Here is a 19,168-nt window from a genome sequence, read left to right on the forward strand (position 1 = left end):
CGGGTAGCGAGACAGGCAGTCAGCGTCCTGGTGTAGTCGGCCAGATTTATAGGTGACAGTATAAGAATATTCTTGGCGGCGTAAGGCCCAGCGACCAAGTCTTCCTGTAGGATCTTTCAGTGAGCATAACCAGCAAAGCGCGTGATGGTATGTCACAACGGAAAAGGGTCGGCCTTATAAGTATGGGCGGAATTTCGCAACCGCCCAAACTAGGGCCAGACACTCACGCTCAGTGATGGAATAGTTGCGCTCCGCGGGTGAGAGGAGCCTGCTTGGCGTAAGCGATAACACGGTCGTGGCCACGCTGGCGTTGTGCCAGTACTGCGCCGATTCCGTGACCGCTGGCATCAGTACGGACTTCGGTAGGCGCAGAAGGATCGAAATGGGCCAGAACGGGAGGTGTTGTGAGCATGTCGATTAGATGTGAGAATGCAGAAGCCTCGTTATCGCCCCACTGGAAAGGTGTGACTCTCTTCAAAAGCTCGGTTAGTGGTCGTGCTATGGCGGCGAAATTTCTCACGAAACGGCGGAAGTATGAACAAAGGCCGATGAAGCTGCGCACATCCTTGACACACTTCGGAACAGGGAAGTGCGCAACAGCATGGATCTTGCCTGGGTCCGGTTGCACTCCGTTCGCGTCAACGAGATGTCCAAGGACGGTAATCTGGCGACGGCCGAATTGACACTTCGATGCGTTGAGTTGCAGACCGGCTGGACGAAAAACGTGCAGGACTGCTGAGAGGTGCCCGAGGTGCGTAGGGAACGTTGGGGAGAATACGATGACGTCGTCCAAGTGGCACAGGCACGTGGACCATTTGAAACCGTGACGAAGGGAGTCCATCATGCGTGCAAAAATGGCAGGGGAGTTACATAGACCGAACGGCATCACTTTGAATTGATAAAGACGGTCGGGTGTTACAAAAGCACTCTTCTCGCGGTCGAGATCGTCCACGGCAATCTGCCAGTAGCCGGAGCGAAGGTCAATAGAGGAGAAATAGCGAGCACCGTGGAGGCAGTCAACGGCGTCATCAATCCGAGGTAGGGCATACAGGTCCTTTTTGGTAACCCTGTTAAGGTGCCGATAGTCCACGCAAAAGCGCCATGAGCCATCCTTCTTTTTGACCAGTACAACAGGTGACGCCCATGGACTATATGATGGTTCAACAATGTTCTTGGCAAGTATTTTGCGAACTTCTGTGTGAATAACTTGGCGCTCAGCTGGCGACACTCGATACGGCCGGCGATGAATAGGAGGGGCATCGCCGGTATTAATGCGATGTTTGACAGCTGTAGTTTGGGCCAAAGGTCGATCGTTAAAGTCAAAAATATGGTGGTACGAAAACAGAACGCGGTAGAGTTCACGAGCGTGCTCGGACGGCAAGTCGGGCGCAATCATTTTCTGTAAGTCAGCGATGGTACAATTTGCCGACTGCGATGGTAGGGGAGTATCGGATGAAGTGTCGTCTACTGCAATGGATGCTACTGAGTGATCCTCGAATGAGCAAAGCTGGGCCAGAGACATCCCGCGTGGCAGCACTTGTGTCGTCAAGCCAAAGTTGACCACTGGCAGGCAGACGCAATTCGCCGTAATAGATAAAACTGTATGAGGTACTGTGATCCCGTGTGTAAGGAGGACGTCTTGCATAGGAGCCGCGATGTAGTGACCGTCGGGGACTGGTGGGGAAGACACTAGGTCAACGTAGGTCAGTGCCGAAGGTGGCAAGCGAACGAAGGTGACGGAACTGAGGCGACTGGGTTGTGGTTCAGCAGGATCCAGAACAGGCAGGTCAAGGCGGAGAGTACTGGCGGAACAATCGATGAGAGCAGAATGTGCGGAGAGGAAGTCTAAGCCGAGGATGATGCCGTGGGGACAGTGGGCGATGACTGTGAATAGCACGATTGTTGAGCGATCGGCAAAGGAGACGCGGGCGGTACACATACCAATTACGGGGCTGTTCCGCCATCGGCGACACGTACAGCAGGCGTCGTGGCGGGCGTGATAATTTTCTTGAGCCTGTTACGAAAGTCAGCGCTCATTACGGACAAATGTGCCCCAGTGTGTATGAGTGCAGACACAGAAACACCGTCGACTTGCACGTCAAGAAGGTTCAGATAAATGGGCAACGTCAGTAGAGGATTCGGCGGCGTAGGGAGCAATGCAGCGTCACCTCGAGGCGCTGCATCGTCTAGTTTTCCGGCTGGGAGCGGCGTCCGAATGGAGTCGGCGAATAGGAGCGACGGGGTTGGGGAGAGCGAGATTGTCGTCGTTGGGGCGAAGGCGAACGAGAATTGGAGCGGTTCGGTGCAGGAGAATCAGCGGCTGCGTTATCAGAGCGTGCGGCATAGGGACAAGAAGGGCCACCTGGGGGGCGAGAGTAGGCAGTATAAGTAGACCGGGTCGGGGAACTCCAGCGACTGCGACAGTGCCGACAAAATGTGCCCGATTCGATGGCAGTGGAAACAAATGGGCTTGTCGTCAGCAGTGCGCCATTCACATGGGTTGCGGGAACGTGGTGGGCAAGAAGATGTGGGACGGTGCGGAATCGAAGAAGCCGGGCGGGTATCAGGACGATGGGCCGAGCAGATGGTGTGAAGACCCATGTTTTCGAACTCTTCGCGGACAACTGCCTGGATCAGTGAGACCGTGACTGCAGATGTGTTGGTGGGACTGGAGTCGAAGGCAGCCGGATAGGATGCCTCGATCTCACGCCGGACGATCCTGGTAACATCGGCAGTGTTGTTGGGACGAGGAGTGTCGGCACAGGAAGATGTCGCTGGGGTGTTGGGCAGACAGGCAAACTGCTGGTGAATATGTCGGCTTTTAGCGAGTTCCAGGCGGCGGCACTCCTTTATAACAGCATCCACCGTCGCTACGTTGTTGCAAACGAGCAAGTTGAAGGCGCCATCGACAATGCCTTTGAGGATGTGGGCAACCTTGTCGGACGCAGTCATGTGGGTGTCAACTTTGCGGCACAGAGCCAAGACGTCCTGAATGTACGTGACATAGGGCTGTGTTGACGTCTGCACACGGCCGGAAAGCGCCTTCTGCGCGGCACGTTGGTGACCGTAGGGGTTGCCGAACAGGTCTCGAAGCTGTGTCTTAAGTGAATCCCAACTGGTGAGCTCATCTTCGTGCGTGCGATACCAAACTCTAGGTGTGCCACCGAGGTAAAAAACTACGTTGGCGAGCATAATAGTAGGGTCCCACCGGTTATTGCGGCAGACGTGTTCATACAGGCTCATCCAGTCATCGCCATCTTCCCCATCTTTGCCCGAGAATACACCAGGATCACGGGGAGCGGGGAGAGTAATGTAGGTCGTCGAGGTGACAGCATGGGTCGGAGCCGGCGGAGTCGGGTTGTCGTCGCCGGTAGCCATGAAGGAAGGCTCGACGTACCGTCCACTGCGAAGCTCCGCGACGAGGTACAGGGAACGTCCACCTCCACCAGATGTGTTACGGAGGAAGACGCAGACGATAAGCTATGTACAAGTATATTTACATGAAAATACGCTGCGCTTGGCCAAGAGGCAACAGCCCGCGCTAGCTTTTAATCGTCGTCGTCGTCTTCACACTGCTCGCCTTGTCGTGATCGCACATATTGTTCCGTAGCAATATTGTTAATTTCGAGAGACAAAGCAAGTATAGTAAAAGAAAATGTTCAGGTTAAAGCTCCACATTGTTATTTCGCACCAAAACTCCACCCGGCTTAAGGTACGGTGCCTGGGGCTTGGTTTTTAGCTGTTTTGCTTTCCCCTTATTTTCGCTTACCATGCCTCTTCTTACGGTAAGGGCCTCTTTTTCTGGCATTCTTCAAGGGTATTATAGTAATAAAACTCAAGCTTCTTTTGTCAAATTCTCGCTCCAATAAACCTTTAGTGAGTTTCGTACACGTATTGTATTTATGGAGATGAGTCTACAGTGAGACCACAAACCTAGCTACATATCTGAAATGAAGACACGAATAAACATTAAAAGTAGGTGTCGTGTAAATCTCACGCGAATAAATTAGCTTTCGCTATATCCCTGCATTACTGCTGCAGACACATTGCACCGCACAATATCAGCCATCAAACTGATCATGGAGCAGCAGACGTTCCCCCGCTCTAAAGGTCACGCACAAAATCTCAAAACTGCGAACACTCGCAACTAAAGGGTGCTTCTAGTAAACGCCAAAAATTGTTCCTCATTTACTATATTCAAGCGATGGCACAAGAACTCAAGAACACTAACAAACAAGCCGGCCATCACATGCAGTGCTGAAGACCGATCTGCATGGACATTGCTAACAATGCTCAATATGCAATACAATCTTTCGTCGGGCTTTGTTTATGAAATTTATTTGAACGCTCTCTGCACCTCAGAGATGATGACTCAGAGATTATGAAACGCCCCAGGGCCACATAACGAAGCAATGTCATGAACGTGGTGGCCGACCCCACGTCGGTATAGTGCTATTTTATCTCGCTACCGGGAATAGTATAGACGCGTATGGCACAAGGTGAAAAAATGCAGCATATCACAGTATTTCTTGCGCATTTGTGGCAAGATGTGCGCAGTTATGTCGTTTTGCACTAGGCTGAAACATAGCTTTTAAGTTTCCTACAGTGTTTCTGGATATTTCGCCGAGTAACCACGAGGAAGAATAAATCACTACTAGAGCCATGAATAAGGACGACATAAGAGCACAGGACTGGTGCTTACATTCGAATGTGACCATCAATGTGCTGAAATGTCCCACACATCGCTGAAAATCCAAGCTGTTTAACCCGCAGTAGGTACCTTTACCATCAAGAGCTTATGAAGCACGCGGTCAAAAGCGTTTGACTGATTCATAAGAAATTGGCTCAACCCTGATGTCCTTCTTTGAAATGTAGACAATATTGCATATTAGTTTAACGAGCGGCGGGCCGCAGGATACGTGCTTGCGGAATTCACGCTTAGGTGGGGCAAGAAAATAAGGCATGATTACTTCACTATGAGGGCGCTAGGTATAATAGTATTTTGAAGGAAGGCTGGTAAATGAGATTGTACTAGTTAACAAGTGCAGCACTGTATACTAATTTAAACATAGGCATCGTATGAGCATAATTTTTAGTGATTGTAGCAGACACCTACCACTAAAAATTCATCAATTACCAAGCTAATCAAAGTCTTCTGCACAATGCTGTTGTTGTTTATTCGCATACATGCCGAATATTGCGCGAGAATTAACGTTTCCTCTACAACTGAACCTTCTTAAGATTTTGGTACCTAGAAGATGTTAGTATCGTGAGCAAATATTTTTTTTCATAAAAGGATTTATACTTCAGCAAAGAAGCAGAAAAAAATCTTAAACATAGATATTAAATTACACTGCTAATTGTACTTTACATAATAACGCAAGAGAACTACAAGAAGGCATATGGCAAAAATGTAATTCCAAGTAATCTTAGCATGCAATATAAGAAACTGAACAGCTTAGTTTTTGGCTAGCTAGAACCGCATCCAACGAAAAGTTGATAAAGCCAAGAAAAAAATTTCGAGTGTTTCTTTCAACTCTAGAAAGTGCATTAGTCGCCCTTTATTGATGGCATACGAATTAGTTAACTTTGTGCATTAAATTTTCTTTTAATGTTGCAATTTTTTAAAGCTGTATACAAGAAAGGTTTACAGACTGAACACGAGATCTTCTTACTGCAGTAGCTAGACTTTATGTTTATCTTCAAATGAAAAAAACCTAACGAAAATTTATGCAGCTAGACTTTATGTTTGTCTTCAAATGAAAAAACAAAAACTTAACGAAAATTTATGCAGCTGTTCATTGTTGCCGAAAAACGAAGAAAACAATTTCTCCGTTCCCCTCTACTGAGATAGGACCTTGCTGGCTGCCTTCATAGCCAATGCAACTTCCTAGAGAACCGTTCTACACAGCGTGTTTGTGGAGCTTGTGTGGACAAAAGAAATCGCTCCGTTTTCACGTACGTACGTGCATACCTCGGTGCAATTGCCGGCTAGCGGCTCCATGTCGTCGATGCTGACGCCGAGGCTCTCGAGAAACCCAGTCTCCAGCTGTCCCAACTTGTAGGGCATGCTGACGTTTGCGCCGGACAGAACCAGCCGCATGTTGACGGCGAACCCGGCCATGTCCATTGCGAAGCGGCGTCCCCGCTTGTACGAGTCGTGGAAGCCAACTACACGGCCGGCGGGCGACACCACCGGAGAACTGACGCTGTACGTGCCGATCAGTCCCACAGGTAACACGCCTACCCGCTGCACCCGGGCAATCTGCGTTCGACACATGGCCGGCATGACGGCGAAGCTCTGTAGGGCCATTACGCGACGGTTTTGCGCGACGGCAGTGCCGACGTTTGGCTGCGTGTTCACATCAAGGAGGCGCAGGCGCACGGTGCAGAGCGAACATGGCGTATGCGTAGAAAGTGCAGCATGCTAGAACATGTGTTGGATGTAGCGGATATTATGTAACTAAAGCTGGGATATAACGAAACGGTTGAAAAGACTCGGTTAGAGAGAAATATTTCCAGCTGATATAGCGAAGCGTACGTAATGTTTTCACTGATTATTGTGAAAGTTTCAATATAGCTCTGGTATAGCGGCCAAGTGGCGCAGAATGTGGTGGAATAATTAACCTTGTGGCGCCAACGCAGCATGCTGGAGCACAAGTCAGGTACGTAGGAGAAACTATAGAAGTACTACTGCAAAATTGAGTATACCAATGTACTTGCATCATTTTAATCATTTTTGCATAATTTTGATCATTGTGATCATTTTTATGTTTTACCGAATTTTTAAAACTTACGGTGGCAAAGAGCTTAATTCCACTTCTTTTTTTAGCTGGATTATTCAAAGAGGTGGACATTACGTGCACGAGAAGTAGGAACGTATAATTAATCTATTTACCAAAATTTACCTATTACATCTTAGAATGTTTACCTAACGGCACATAATGCAATTAACGAATTGTAGCTGGTTAGGTTGCAAGGCATAACCAGTTAGGCCAAATTTTCATCATGGCATGGTTTTCGAGATATGCCACATCCAACTAGCGGAAAAAAAAATCACTTTTGTTCCACTTAGTTTTTCAGTAAAACGCGGTTTTATGCATTGAAGCACGACAGTAACTAGAACATCAATGCATTTCGTCAGAAACCTTGAAAATGTAGGTGTCAAAACTAGCGTAGTTCATGGAATTTGTTCCTATTGGAATGTCCGTCTTTATTCACCAGATACAGCTTGTAAATTGAAATATACGCCATAAAGTTATTAATTTTAATTGTTGATATAAGGCAAGATATCTTCTCGCAGAAATTGGAACTCCTTTCCTGTATCATGCTCAACGTACGATGTGAAAGTGCGCGAACAACCCACTCCACTGCCACATGGCATGCAACCATTGAACCACCCTTGCCGTAGATAAGTGGGTGACGCAGCTTGTTAGGTCGACCTAAGTGTTTGGCCATGAACTTCATCGTACATAGAAAAATGTTGCAGAAAGATTTGCCAACAAAGTTATAGTAATAACTATATTCGCACGGGGTCTCCAAAATCATTAGAGGCAGATCCTTCGTGAAAGTTGGTGACCGCAGAAGCAGCGCCGTGCAATATCTTATAGTCAAGTGAAATTTCTGCCAGCGCAGCCAGTTACAGAGAGCACACCATTTGAACAGTGAACAAATGAAGTATACTCGACGGTTTAAGTGCTTCTTCTGAAATTTATCGTAATATTTACTGTGTAACACTGTAAGAAGCACCATGCACGTCCTGCTGAAACGGAAACCTGTCGCGCACATGTCGAACTTGCGCGAAATGCTTGGGCGCTATAACGTAAAGCTATTCCAAACTTTTCTGTTCCAATTCTGCAATCAGCCCTGCGCGATTGGTCACAAACTTCTTTGGACAACCTCCACTCAGCCTGTCTGTCACGCGACGTCAGGAAAACCACGATACCTCTCCGTCTGATATGACGTGTACACACTGATTATGCATGATTGTACCGAACAAAAGAAAAATAGTTATTTCTGATTCGACGCCTTTCGCCGTTAGACGTAGACGATTGGTCACAAGTTTTAGGGCTGCAGCCACTTCACCTGCCAGTCACCCCCGACGTCAGAAAACCGCGAAAACTCACCACGTCAACGTGACGTGTACGCGTTAAAAATGCATTAATATGAGGAACAAAAGTTAATTTTTCTCTGAATAGCCGCAGGCTGCCCCGTTCCGAAAGGAATAAATGATGGTTGCCGCCGATCGCTCAGGTACTGGCTACTCGCTCCTGCCGTAGAGCACGGGTTTATTTGCGTGTAATAAAACTTTCTGCGTGGCCGTGTAACGTTTTTGAAAACTTTCGGCACGTTTACAACCTCGTTTTGCCAACTCTTCTTTGCTGAGGATCCAGTTTAGCGTCATTCTTAAGCTTCCCTTGAATGCCGTCGTGATTATAGACGAGCCACCGCAAGCTAAGTCAGAGAAAGCGAACCAATCGCAGACGCCGGCACCACCCTCTTCATCTGGTTATCGATATTCAGTGCAGTGGCTCGGCCCCATCGAATCTCTCTGCACTTGAGCATGCTCATCGCCTCTTGTGAGCCAATTAGATAAGAGATGCCGCTCAGTGCAGGCAACGTTATTCGTTTTTCAATGAAACAAAAGTGACCTCCTATGATCGAGGGAAGCATTTGATTGGTTTGATCAGACAACCCTGCGGGTGACCGCCTGATTCTTGCGTCGGCGGCTACGCAAATTTGACGTCAGGAGATTGGAATAAAAACATGTTGGAATAGTTTTACGTTATACGGCCCCTTGTGTCGGTAGCATTTGACAACGTTCCATTTGCACCAGCATGTGTTACAGGCTTCTCTTACAGGCAGTTATGCGTATCATGCTTATAAATAGACGGTGTTCTTGTAGCCAAAATAGTAGGTGACTATGTTGAACGAGCGAAATATATATGAGTGCTGCAGGAATTCGATTTGGAGAACATTGAAAAGAGAAAGAAAGTTAGATGTTGCATGACATGCAAAGGTACAGTGTGGAAATCTCTTTGACGTAACTTAAGGTAGGACTGAGTCATCATACGATGTCAGTTCCTTACGCCGGTACCCATCGCGGTACGTCTTGAGTCTTTCTCATCCCCACACGAGGTTAAGAACATTTAGAGCTACCTCTCTTGAGCAGACATGGCGTTGCACTTGCGGCTGTGATTGCGTGTGGTCGAGTACGTTGTGTAGCTGTCGCCACTGCCGCAATACGATAACGTCACCTATCAGGGCGTGCTCAGTTCTTCTCTTGGTGTAAAGGTCTCGAGCAGCTCGAGACAGCCCTCTGTGAAGATAAATGGGACGCTTCAGATCTCCCTAGCTGTCTTGCGCATTTAGCAACAATGTCTGAAATGTAACTTTTGAATAACACACGCTAGTAGATCTACTCCAAATACGCTAATTGCATTAGTCCTTATACGGACAATCGAGGCGCCTTCTGACCGTCGCCACTGTCACTGTCATGCTGCCCAGATACTCACGACGCAAGCTCTGCTAGCGCGAACGGTAATACATGGTCTACAATAAGATCGAGTAAGTTAGGTTGCAAATCGGACAAAGTGGAGTGCACGCACTTTCCTCGCTCTGCTCAATAGGCTATACAGCGGAGCCCCAACAGCGTTACGCCTTTCCTGGCCTGCCTGAAAGTCGTGCGCACTCATGCTATACGCGCACTAGTGTTACCACACAGCTGCTGTGTGCGCGCACTCGTGTTAGTGCAACGGATCGTAGCTGTCAAGCTAACTTATCAGTATTTCACTGGCTACTATCCGACGCCGGCGGTTTCCCGTCGATGTCATCTCTGGCACCCTTGACGTGTGACGCTTCTACCGCCAGTAGCAGTGCTCTTCATCAAGCCTGCGTTGTGGGCTTCCAGGTAGTAGCCAGGACGCTGTTTCTTCTGCCAGGCAGCAGCTGCCTTGCGTGTGGCATAGGTGCATGTTCTACCGGCATAAAATTCGACCACCATCCGAGGAGTTTCCAAAACGTTAAAGCGCGCTATCGAGGTGAAAAATTCGATTTTAATACGAGGCATTCACTTTTATCTGCTTGTACTAAATACGAGGGTAGTGCCAGTGCAGAAAAATTACTTCACGATCTCACTTTGGTCAAGCTTCTCCTCGTCGCTGTGTTCCGACAAGGTCGGCCAGGCATGCCCAGTAAAAATTTTTAATTTGGCGAAAAAGAAATACATTTTGCTGCTTATTTGTGAACCCAAAGTAATTGATCTTAGATTTGAGTTAAAAAATTTACTTCACGATAAAATTACAAAAAAATCTTGTTGATAAGGAGCACTTCCTGCAGATTGTTTTGTTTAGAATCGGTATATTGCTTGGCTCCCAAAAAAACTGTGTTGTGACAGCGGCTCTAAGAATATTAGTGACATACTGCCGCTAAAGACCCCTAATTCCAGTTTTTTACTATGGAGTATCATGGCAATATTCTGACGAAAAAAAAATGTGGAAAGATAACATTGCACAATATTGGCCATATTTCAGAATGTCTTTCTTCGCATCTATACAAATCACGGTTTGAATGTTTTGCGCATCTGTTGTCCTAAAAGGTCCTTGAAATTCCAGAGAAAGTCTATTACAGCGAAGCTGTTAGCTTCTCGGTGATCGGCAATTTCCGTATCCGGCCGTGAACAAAAACTGTTTTCATCAGCAATGCCTCATGCCCCTCGTAATGCACCCACTACAAGCACCCACTACAACCACTCATCAAAGTTAAACGAACAGCGCTTATCTTCATAGGAATCACGCATACACCGCAAAGAACAGCGTATGTTTGAATAAAGAACAAGCTCAAAACAAGCATCTATCATCGCTAGCAATGGCTCATACTCCGTAAGCAAGCAAAAATGAAATGGGTCATGCACCCGTAAGGCAGAGACTGTAGAAGTGTCCAGCAAAGTGAACAGTGCATACATTCAATAAAATCACCCGCACAACGCACAAAAACGCATACGTTTACATAATGAACAAGCTCAAAACAAGCATCCCAACCACAAATAAAGTATTGCGTATTCCTTCAGCTGTTATAGTGGTGGTTTCGCCACAGCTTCACCAGGCATCCGCTTTAGCAGGACAGGGATGGCGAATCAAGTTTTTCAAAGGAAATATTTCTAATTCTACGCCTTTTTCGGCATTTGCCCTTTGCTATTTGTCGATGGGTTTTGGGCATCGCTCACTTCCTGTGTATATTCCGTGACGTCTCAAAATTACGAAAACTAACCACGTGAAACGCGAGTGCACTAACGGTGTGTTATTTTGCCAAAGGAAAGGGAATATTTTTTGAATAGCCGGAGACTGCACCGTTTTATAAAAATATCTGCTGATCGCTCTGGTGTTGGCTGCTAGGAGCACCAGTAGAAACTGCAGTTTTCTGAGTATAAAAAAGATGAAGTTTGGAACGGAATATCAAGTGACACTTATGTGTTCGAAGTGAAACACGACTCAGTTATTTAGCCTCGTTCAACTTATCTATGGTCTGCCTGCTTGAATGCTTCAAATAAGATTGTCGTCGAACGAAAGTGCAGCTCCGTAGCCGACACCTGAGTTCATCACCTAACGCGACAGGCAAATTCAATAAAACGCGGCTCCCGGACCCGATTGGCTGTTTCTACAGTGGCTGACAACTTGCTGGCACTGAACGGCATAGATTGTACAGGCTCGTCCACTCTTAGGGTGAACACGGCTCACCGTGGCCGCGCTCCGCGGGACGCCAGTGCGCCCGGCGCGGCGGCGCATAGAAGCGACGCGGCGCAGGCGCACACGGACCTCGGGGAGGCGCTTCGCGTCGTCTGCTACAGAGCTGGAGCGCGCCGCTCTGGCTTTGCTGTAAAGTACACTTCGCTAGCTAGACCCATGTGACTGAGCGACCGAGGCGGCGTTGCGCGAAGCCGCACTTCACTAACTGGAGCATCTTCTAGCTGGTTCGGTCAACAGCTTGTGAACAGCTTGCTTAATCAATATACATTAACAGACACAAGCTTATCACCACATAAATCACGTGTGCAATGACGCACGCACGAGGCACTCCTTTCGTCAGCCAGAACGATGGAGCCAACATAGCGTCGGGAAGCGTGCTCGTCTTGCACCCTGGAGCTTCGGGTTGGATTGTCACTTACGAGGACATTTTGTTTTCAGAGGCATTAACTTGCTTTGTTCAAAGCAGAATCCCTGAGAAATGTGACTTGAAACCCAGCATATTGTGGCGTGTTTTCACCCTTTATGGCGCTGGCCATTTTTGGTACCATCTTTCGATCACGCCTACAGATTTTCGTGTAATGGCCACACAATGTTTTCGCATTATTAATCGTGACACCGGGAGTACGGTTTGTCGCTACGTTGCTCGAGTGATATTCGCCTGATCGTTGACATTCATCGTTCCATGTTTTCTGCCTTAAATTTTTATATCATGTAAGGGTTATGTAACACGCTAATGCATGCGCCTTCAGCGCATGCAATTAACATGTTAAAAGACATCTATTTGCTGTCCCCATCCGATTTATTATTGTAATATAACATGCACGATGCTTTTGAATTGAAGCGACTGCCCCTTGTTATGCTTTCCTTTTTCATTTCTCTTGTGTATTTATACGCCTCTTCGCTCTTGCAATCTTTCATTGTGCATGTGACGAAGTGTCTGCATTATAGAATTTCATTTTTTGGACCCATACCTAGCCTATGGCTACGGGTCCAGACAGTACTGGACACATTTTTATTGTGTTTTCAAGAATAAATAAATAATTTGAATTTGAATAACCTTCAGCCTAAATATAGTATCACTGCGAGATTAGAATTTACGCGCCTTTGCGTGTAAAATATTTATTGCGTGCAATATTGCGTACTAGTTGACGGAAGGAACGCTAGTCTTTGTACGCACAACGCTCGGACCAGTTACACGAGGCTACCCTGTCTCCACTGCCGAGCCGATTGCACAGACCGTGATGGTGCGTGCATTCGGCTTGCAGCGTGCATTCGGCGGCGTGCATTCGGCGTGCGTGCAGACGTTTTCGAAGCCAAACATGCTCCGCGCCTCTCGCAATTCTCGAGGCACTTTAAGCGTACGCGCTTCGGCACCGCAGGCACCGTAAATACCTTCACAGCAGGACGGCGGCGGGGCTTACATAACTGTGATCAAAACAAAATAAATTTGCAATCCAGCCGAATTTTCACACAGAACTACAAAGACAATCTATAGGTATTTGTCAGAAAGAACGTCTATATTACAACCTGCACAATGTCGTCTTTGTTCGTTAAGCTATTTCCTGCGGGTTTCAAAGCAGTGCGCCTACGTGACCATTCCTGTTATCTACAGTGCTTATATAGTTAAGCGCACATACTATGCCTCGGACCATGCCGTCTTCAGCACCTGTGACCCTAACTTTGTATCTTTCTATCGTGCTACGCACCTCTGATTGCTGTGATCGTTGCGCAGCGAGTCTACTTGGTCAAAAGTTGTGTTACGTGATGATGAACGTCCAAATTGTCAACAGAAGCCTCGTTTTATTTCATTGGCAAGGTATGGTGGACTTCCACTGTGCGCCTTTCACTCGTTAACTCGTTAATCATTAAGGATGGAAAATTCCGGATGGAGACAGTAGGCATGTTGATGTAGGTATGTACGAACACTTGAGCTTCTCGTCTCTGGATTGCTTGGGAAGAAGTTTTACTTGCCAGTAGCTTACAGAAAGCAGGCAACCAGCTATAAAGTTCACCCGATGTTTTCTTCCAACCCAGCTTTGGCTCGGCAAAACAAGGAACGGCAGGGGGTTTGCTTCAATTGAATTATTAATCACGATAGTTGAACGACCTGCAACATCGGTAAGTATTTGTTGACAGTCTTGCACACATTATAGAAAAAAAACAATATTTTACATTAAAATTAGTCTATCAAAAATCTTACTGAAGAAGGTTACGAATTAATGCTCCAAGAAAGTAACCGACCAATAACTAATCAATTACTGTACCATTACTGTACCGTTGCACAAATGCAGTAAAAAGAACGAGCTGGCCTGGCCCTTTCAATACATCCCGTGCCGACCTTCACACGTTGTTTATCTTCACTAATAGTTGGGGGTGAACATTTTATTCGGTAACCTTCCCTCGTTGTCAGGGAAAGACATCTGGCAGAGGTACTGAAGGCTCACTGAATGTGTGAGCTGGACAGGAGAGCTCTGTAAAAACGTAGCAACACAAAGCTCAAGATACTGGGGTTATTTTATGCCGCGATGAACGGGTCTGTAGGTTATCAGGAAGCACAGTGTTTAAATGTTGACAGGGCTAACCTAAGCAGGTGCCGTCAGGGCAGTGAAAAGTTTAAAATTATGGGGTTTTACGTGCCAAAACCACTTTCCGATTAAGAGGCACGCCGTAGTGGAGGACTCCAGAAATTTCGACCACCTGCGGTTCTTTAACGTGCACCTAAATCTAAGTACACGGGTGTTTTCGCATTTCGCCCCCATCGAAACGCGGCCGCCGTGGCCGGGATTTGATCCCGCGACCTCGTGCTCAGCAGCCCAACACCATAGCCACTGAGCAACCACGGCGGGTGACAGTGAAAAGTTGTGTTACGTGATGATGAACGTCCAAATTGTCAACAGAAGCCTCGTTTTATTTCATTGGCAAGGTATGGTGGACTTCCACTGTGCGCCTTTCACTCGTTAACTCGTTAATCATTAAGGATGGAAAATCATTTGTAACGGACGGCCACAAATGTTCGCGTTGCTCAAAAATTTTTCTCTGTAATGTAATTCACTATAACAATGCAAACTACTCAGTCCTAGAATTACTGTTCCTGTGTTACAGAGAAATATATACGCAGGAACACCACTGAATTTGCCTAAGTATGTCTAAGCGTTCTGCCACTTGCTCATTTCCATGCAGCGCAGTATCAAGCTTGTGAGACTTGATGCGACCAATATAAACACTTATTAACCCTAATCGATCCTTATCAACTTAATCAGAACTGTTCCATTTATTGTAAACTGTTATCGCTTTTCAGCACCTTATCCATCCGCGTCGAAGCATTATAACTGTGATGAGGTCAATATAACCCCTCATCACTACTTATCATCCTTATCAACTCATTCTCTGCCTAGCTGTCTGCGTTGCGCGACGTGAAGCGCATAAGGCCTCAGATATCTGTAGATTTTCGGTAGGTTAAGGCACGCCCCAACCGAAGGCGCATGCCGCGACCACCGGAACGCGTCGTATTTGGAGTTTGATTTTCGCAATACGAGCATTTTCTTGAGGTCTACAATGCCCCAAGTCGTCTCTACACATGTGCTCTTAGACGTGACTTTCATTCCAATATCACCAAATTTTTCAAGAAAGTGTTCATATAAACCGCACTCCTACGACATTTGTTTTGTACCGCCGGTACAACACATTCGTATGGTTTAGGTATATTCACTTTCGGCGAGTGCGGGTGTTCGCCAGTTGGTAAGACACTCGGCTTCTGAGCATCTGATCGTAGGTTCGAAAGTCACCACCGGCAACGTTTTTCTCTTGAAGTTTATTTTGGTCTATACATTAATGTCTTTTTAGGGATTCGTCTTACGTGACAGATGGAAGGACGTCCGGACGGCTTTCTTACTTGTAACGGCATAGAAATGCTTACGCATTTAAAATGGGCGTATGTGAGCCACCTATTATGATATCGGTAGACGGATATACGTTGTACGGTGAAAACCTTCTGTTGATGCCCGAGAAGTTAGAGATTGGGCTAAGCGTCAATTAAAGCAACAGCTCTTACAACCTATCAAGGCTGGGTATACGCGCTTCCAGGAAAGAGGCATATAGATTTATTATAAGGGAGGAGATAAGACAGAGAGAGAGAAGGGAAGAAGGAAAGGCAGGGAGGCTAACCAGACTGGGTCCAGATAAGACGTGCATTGTGCAAATGGGCTCGAATTCCATGTTCATGTGATCCAATCGTAACTGCAACACGCTCATTGTGAAAGAAGGTAACCTGTGCACCTGTATTAATCTCTCTGGACACTGTTGTTCACGCCATACTCAAGTGCCCAAAGTTGCGTGGCCTGTCATAGCTTGTTGTGTAAAAAAAATGCAACTGCTTGGTAACGCACTACTAATGTATTATGTAAATGTTTAAACTACGGTGAGCGCTGCTCAGTAAAAGAAAGGATTCATTAAATAACAAGATTACCAAAAAAGTAATTGCCTAAAAATTAACAGTTATATGCAATTCATTAGATAAAATCTCATTTAAGAAAACTTGTCGCTGATCTACTTGGTTCATGACTTAAAAAGAAATGTTACGACCCTAAGCAGACGAGGACGAAGGGAGACAAAAACGGCGCCCGTATGTGTCGTTTGTGTCTCACATCGTCCTCGTCTGCTTAGCGCCGTAACCTTTGTTCTTTAAGATATAAATGTGCTTGCATATTTTGCTTACACATAATGTGCTCTTAAATGCTCATTAGCACGTAGTCTTTTTTAAAATTGGATGCGCTTAATATTAAGGTAAAGCAGCTCGCAAGAAAAACCGTCAGCCTCTGAAAAAACTCTTAAAGGTAAAAGATCGAACGAAATAGCAAGGTTTAGCATTTCGCTCGAGCTACACACAAGACGCGTCTCAAGAAAAAGATATGAGTATTTTATTCCTGAACCAAGCGGTAACATTTGGTGAAAGTTTCACGTTTTTTTCTTTCTCATGCGATCTGTAAAATAACTACGAAAAACTCGATTTCTCTCTGTTAGTTGATGTGTACAAATAGCATGCAGTCTTTAACAGATATCCTCGGAGAACTGAGCTCAGGAGGGACTTGGAATACGAGTACAAAGTAAGCCTATTTGCTAAGGAATGCTAAGCCTATTTGCTATTTGCTAAAGAAGACGCGGTCCATTAGCTCAGCTAATGGAGGGCGTCTCATAAGTCCTCTGTTTTACTTGAGCTAACTAACGTGCATTGCACTTGCTACCAAGCGTATATTGCTTCACAACAGAAGCGTTTGTTAGAATGAAAAAGGCGGCCACTAGTACGCAGCTTCATAGATTAGGCTACGCGACCTCTGTTGTATTGTCCTGCCACAGTAAACGCTTATGAGTATGCATTGTTCAGTGTGATGTCCGCAAAGACCACTTCTATCATTCATCTGTTACAGGAAGTTTGCGCGAGAAACGCGAACATTTGTGCACCTTCAGGGAGCTTTTTATTGCGATAGAAATGTTATGGATACTCCAAGCGATTTTTGCCGTCGTCACCGCCGTCAGGTTCAGTATACCTATGCTACACGGCACGCCATGCTATAGACATGTGGTATTCGCAGGTGATATTGTCACACCAATATATCACTAAAGTAGCTCATACCAGGCCTAACGCACATTCTTGTCAAAATTATTGCTCAGAATTGTGAGAATGGCAGCCCACAATGAAATCTCATGAAACAAAGCGACAACGCAAGCCCATCAAAAAAAATTAAATTATGGGGTTTTACGTGCCAAAACCACATTCTGATTATGAGGCACGCCGTAGTGGGGGACTCCGGAAATTTGGACCACGTGGGGTTCTTTAACGTGCACCTAAATCTAAGTACACGGGTGTTTTCGCATTTCGCCCCCATCGAAATGCGGCCGCCATGGCCGGGATTCAATCCCGCGACCTCGTGCTCAGCAGCCCAACACCATATCCGCTGAGCAACCACGGCGTGTAACGCAAGCCTTTCGTCTCAAATCCTCTCACACTTTAACATTAAAGGTGCGAAATAATAACAGAGCTCCAACCTTAAAAGGATGTAATTTGATTGCCGTGGCTGGGCACTACCTCCGGAATCGGCTTAGGAAACAGGTTTGTAATATAATCGATGTCGAAAAGTCCTAAAATCGCTAAGAAAGACTTTGGCTTTGATTAATAAACAAAAATTGAATCGTCCGATGGCAGAATTGAAACAGAGGACCCCTAGCACAACCCGTTGTTACTTAACTTACGATTACTTCAATTCATACTGCCAATAGAAGGTACAAGTCTTACACTTCCTGTAATATTTTGAAATGTTGTTATCGCATTCATTGCTTTGGCCTTATGTTGATACTGATATTTTCTGTCCCATCATTACCATCCTTATGATAACATGCCAATGCTGCAAAAAGAAATGTTGGTGTTGTGGAAGCAGCACATTAGATGCTCAGAGTGAGATAAAATTTTGGAGAAACATACCTTAGAAAAGATGTTTGGTCGAACAAGAAGCGACATAAAAGCGGTATGATTTTTAATGCGCCACGTACTTTTCATTGGTTTTATTTAATATTACTGTGGATGGCTTAGCCAAAGGACAAATAATTATTTCGCAGATTGGTTGCTCAAGAAATGCACTAGAGCTAAATATAACACGAGAGCTTGATGCACGGGCCTAAAATATAGCTTTTCTCTAAAGGATATATATTTAATCGGCCATGCCGTTGCATGCGGGAACTGCACAAACACTTGCCAACGCTACATGCAGCCTTATTCTTAAAAGTGGCTACAAAGAAAAGCTGCGTTCCGTAGACGGCTATAGGCCTAGTATACTGCCGAATGTAGGTTACAAAAATTATGCGAACGGCCTACCTTACTGTGCAGACATTTGAATATCACTACTTATTGCAGCGCACTAAACGTATGGATTCACAGGCCGTTTCCAACTTTCGCCTTGTTTGTACAGCTCTTCAGTATTGCTCTTCACACAATAATCATTTTGCAGAGGTTCAGATTCATCTAGCGAAAGCTTTTGACTGCGTGGAGCACACCTTGCTTCACCAATGTTTAGAATGTGTAAATGTTGGCTCGATCACTTACTGCTTTGTTCGCAGCGCTTTATGGGTGCTTTTGGTCCGCACTTTCCTTCTTCCTTTAACAACACAGTGACTCGTAATGTATTCCTTATCGTTCCAGTATTTTACGTGCTCTATTGTCCTCTTCGTGCAAGGAATAAAATTCACCATTTTTACAGAACGTATGCGACTATTGTGCATTCATATATGATTGTAAACGGGAGGTGGGAGAACATCTTTACAACGGTGAAAGAAGGTTGCCTAGGACTGGTTGATGTTGATTCCTTTTCAATATGGCAAATATCTACGAGAGGAAGGGACCACATAGGAATACATAAGTGTCTATAATTACCCTG

General features: G+C 45.8%; 1 protein-coding gene across 2 annotated transcripts in view; it reads right to left on the bottom strand.

Annotated features, from left to right (window-relative positions):
* LOC126530660 (galactosylgalactosylxylosylprotein 3-beta-glucuronosyltransferase S-like) overlaps positions 1 to 19,168 on the bottom strand; it is a 65,735-nt gene that overhangs the window by 16,805 nt on the left and 29,762 nt on the right. Inside the window, exon 5 of one of the 2 annotated variants that reach the window (XM_050177927.3) lies at positions 5,975 to 6,265. In XM_050177927.3, coding sequence (XP_050033884.3) covers positions 5,975 to 6,265 — 291 coding nt within the window. Of the gene's footprint in view, positions 1 to 5,966; positions 6,266 to 19,168 lie in introns of both variants that reach the window. The other variant, XM_055070349.2, reaches the window with a different exon arrangement.

The sequence above is a fragment of the Dermacentor andersoni genome, chromosome 4 (assembly GCF_023375885.2).
Source record: "Dermacentor andersoni chromosome 4, qqDerAnde1_hic_scaffold, whole genome shotgun sequence".
Taxonomy (NCBI): Eukaryota; Metazoa; Arthropoda; class Arachnida; order Ixodida; family Ixodidae; genus Dermacentor; species Dermacentor andersoni.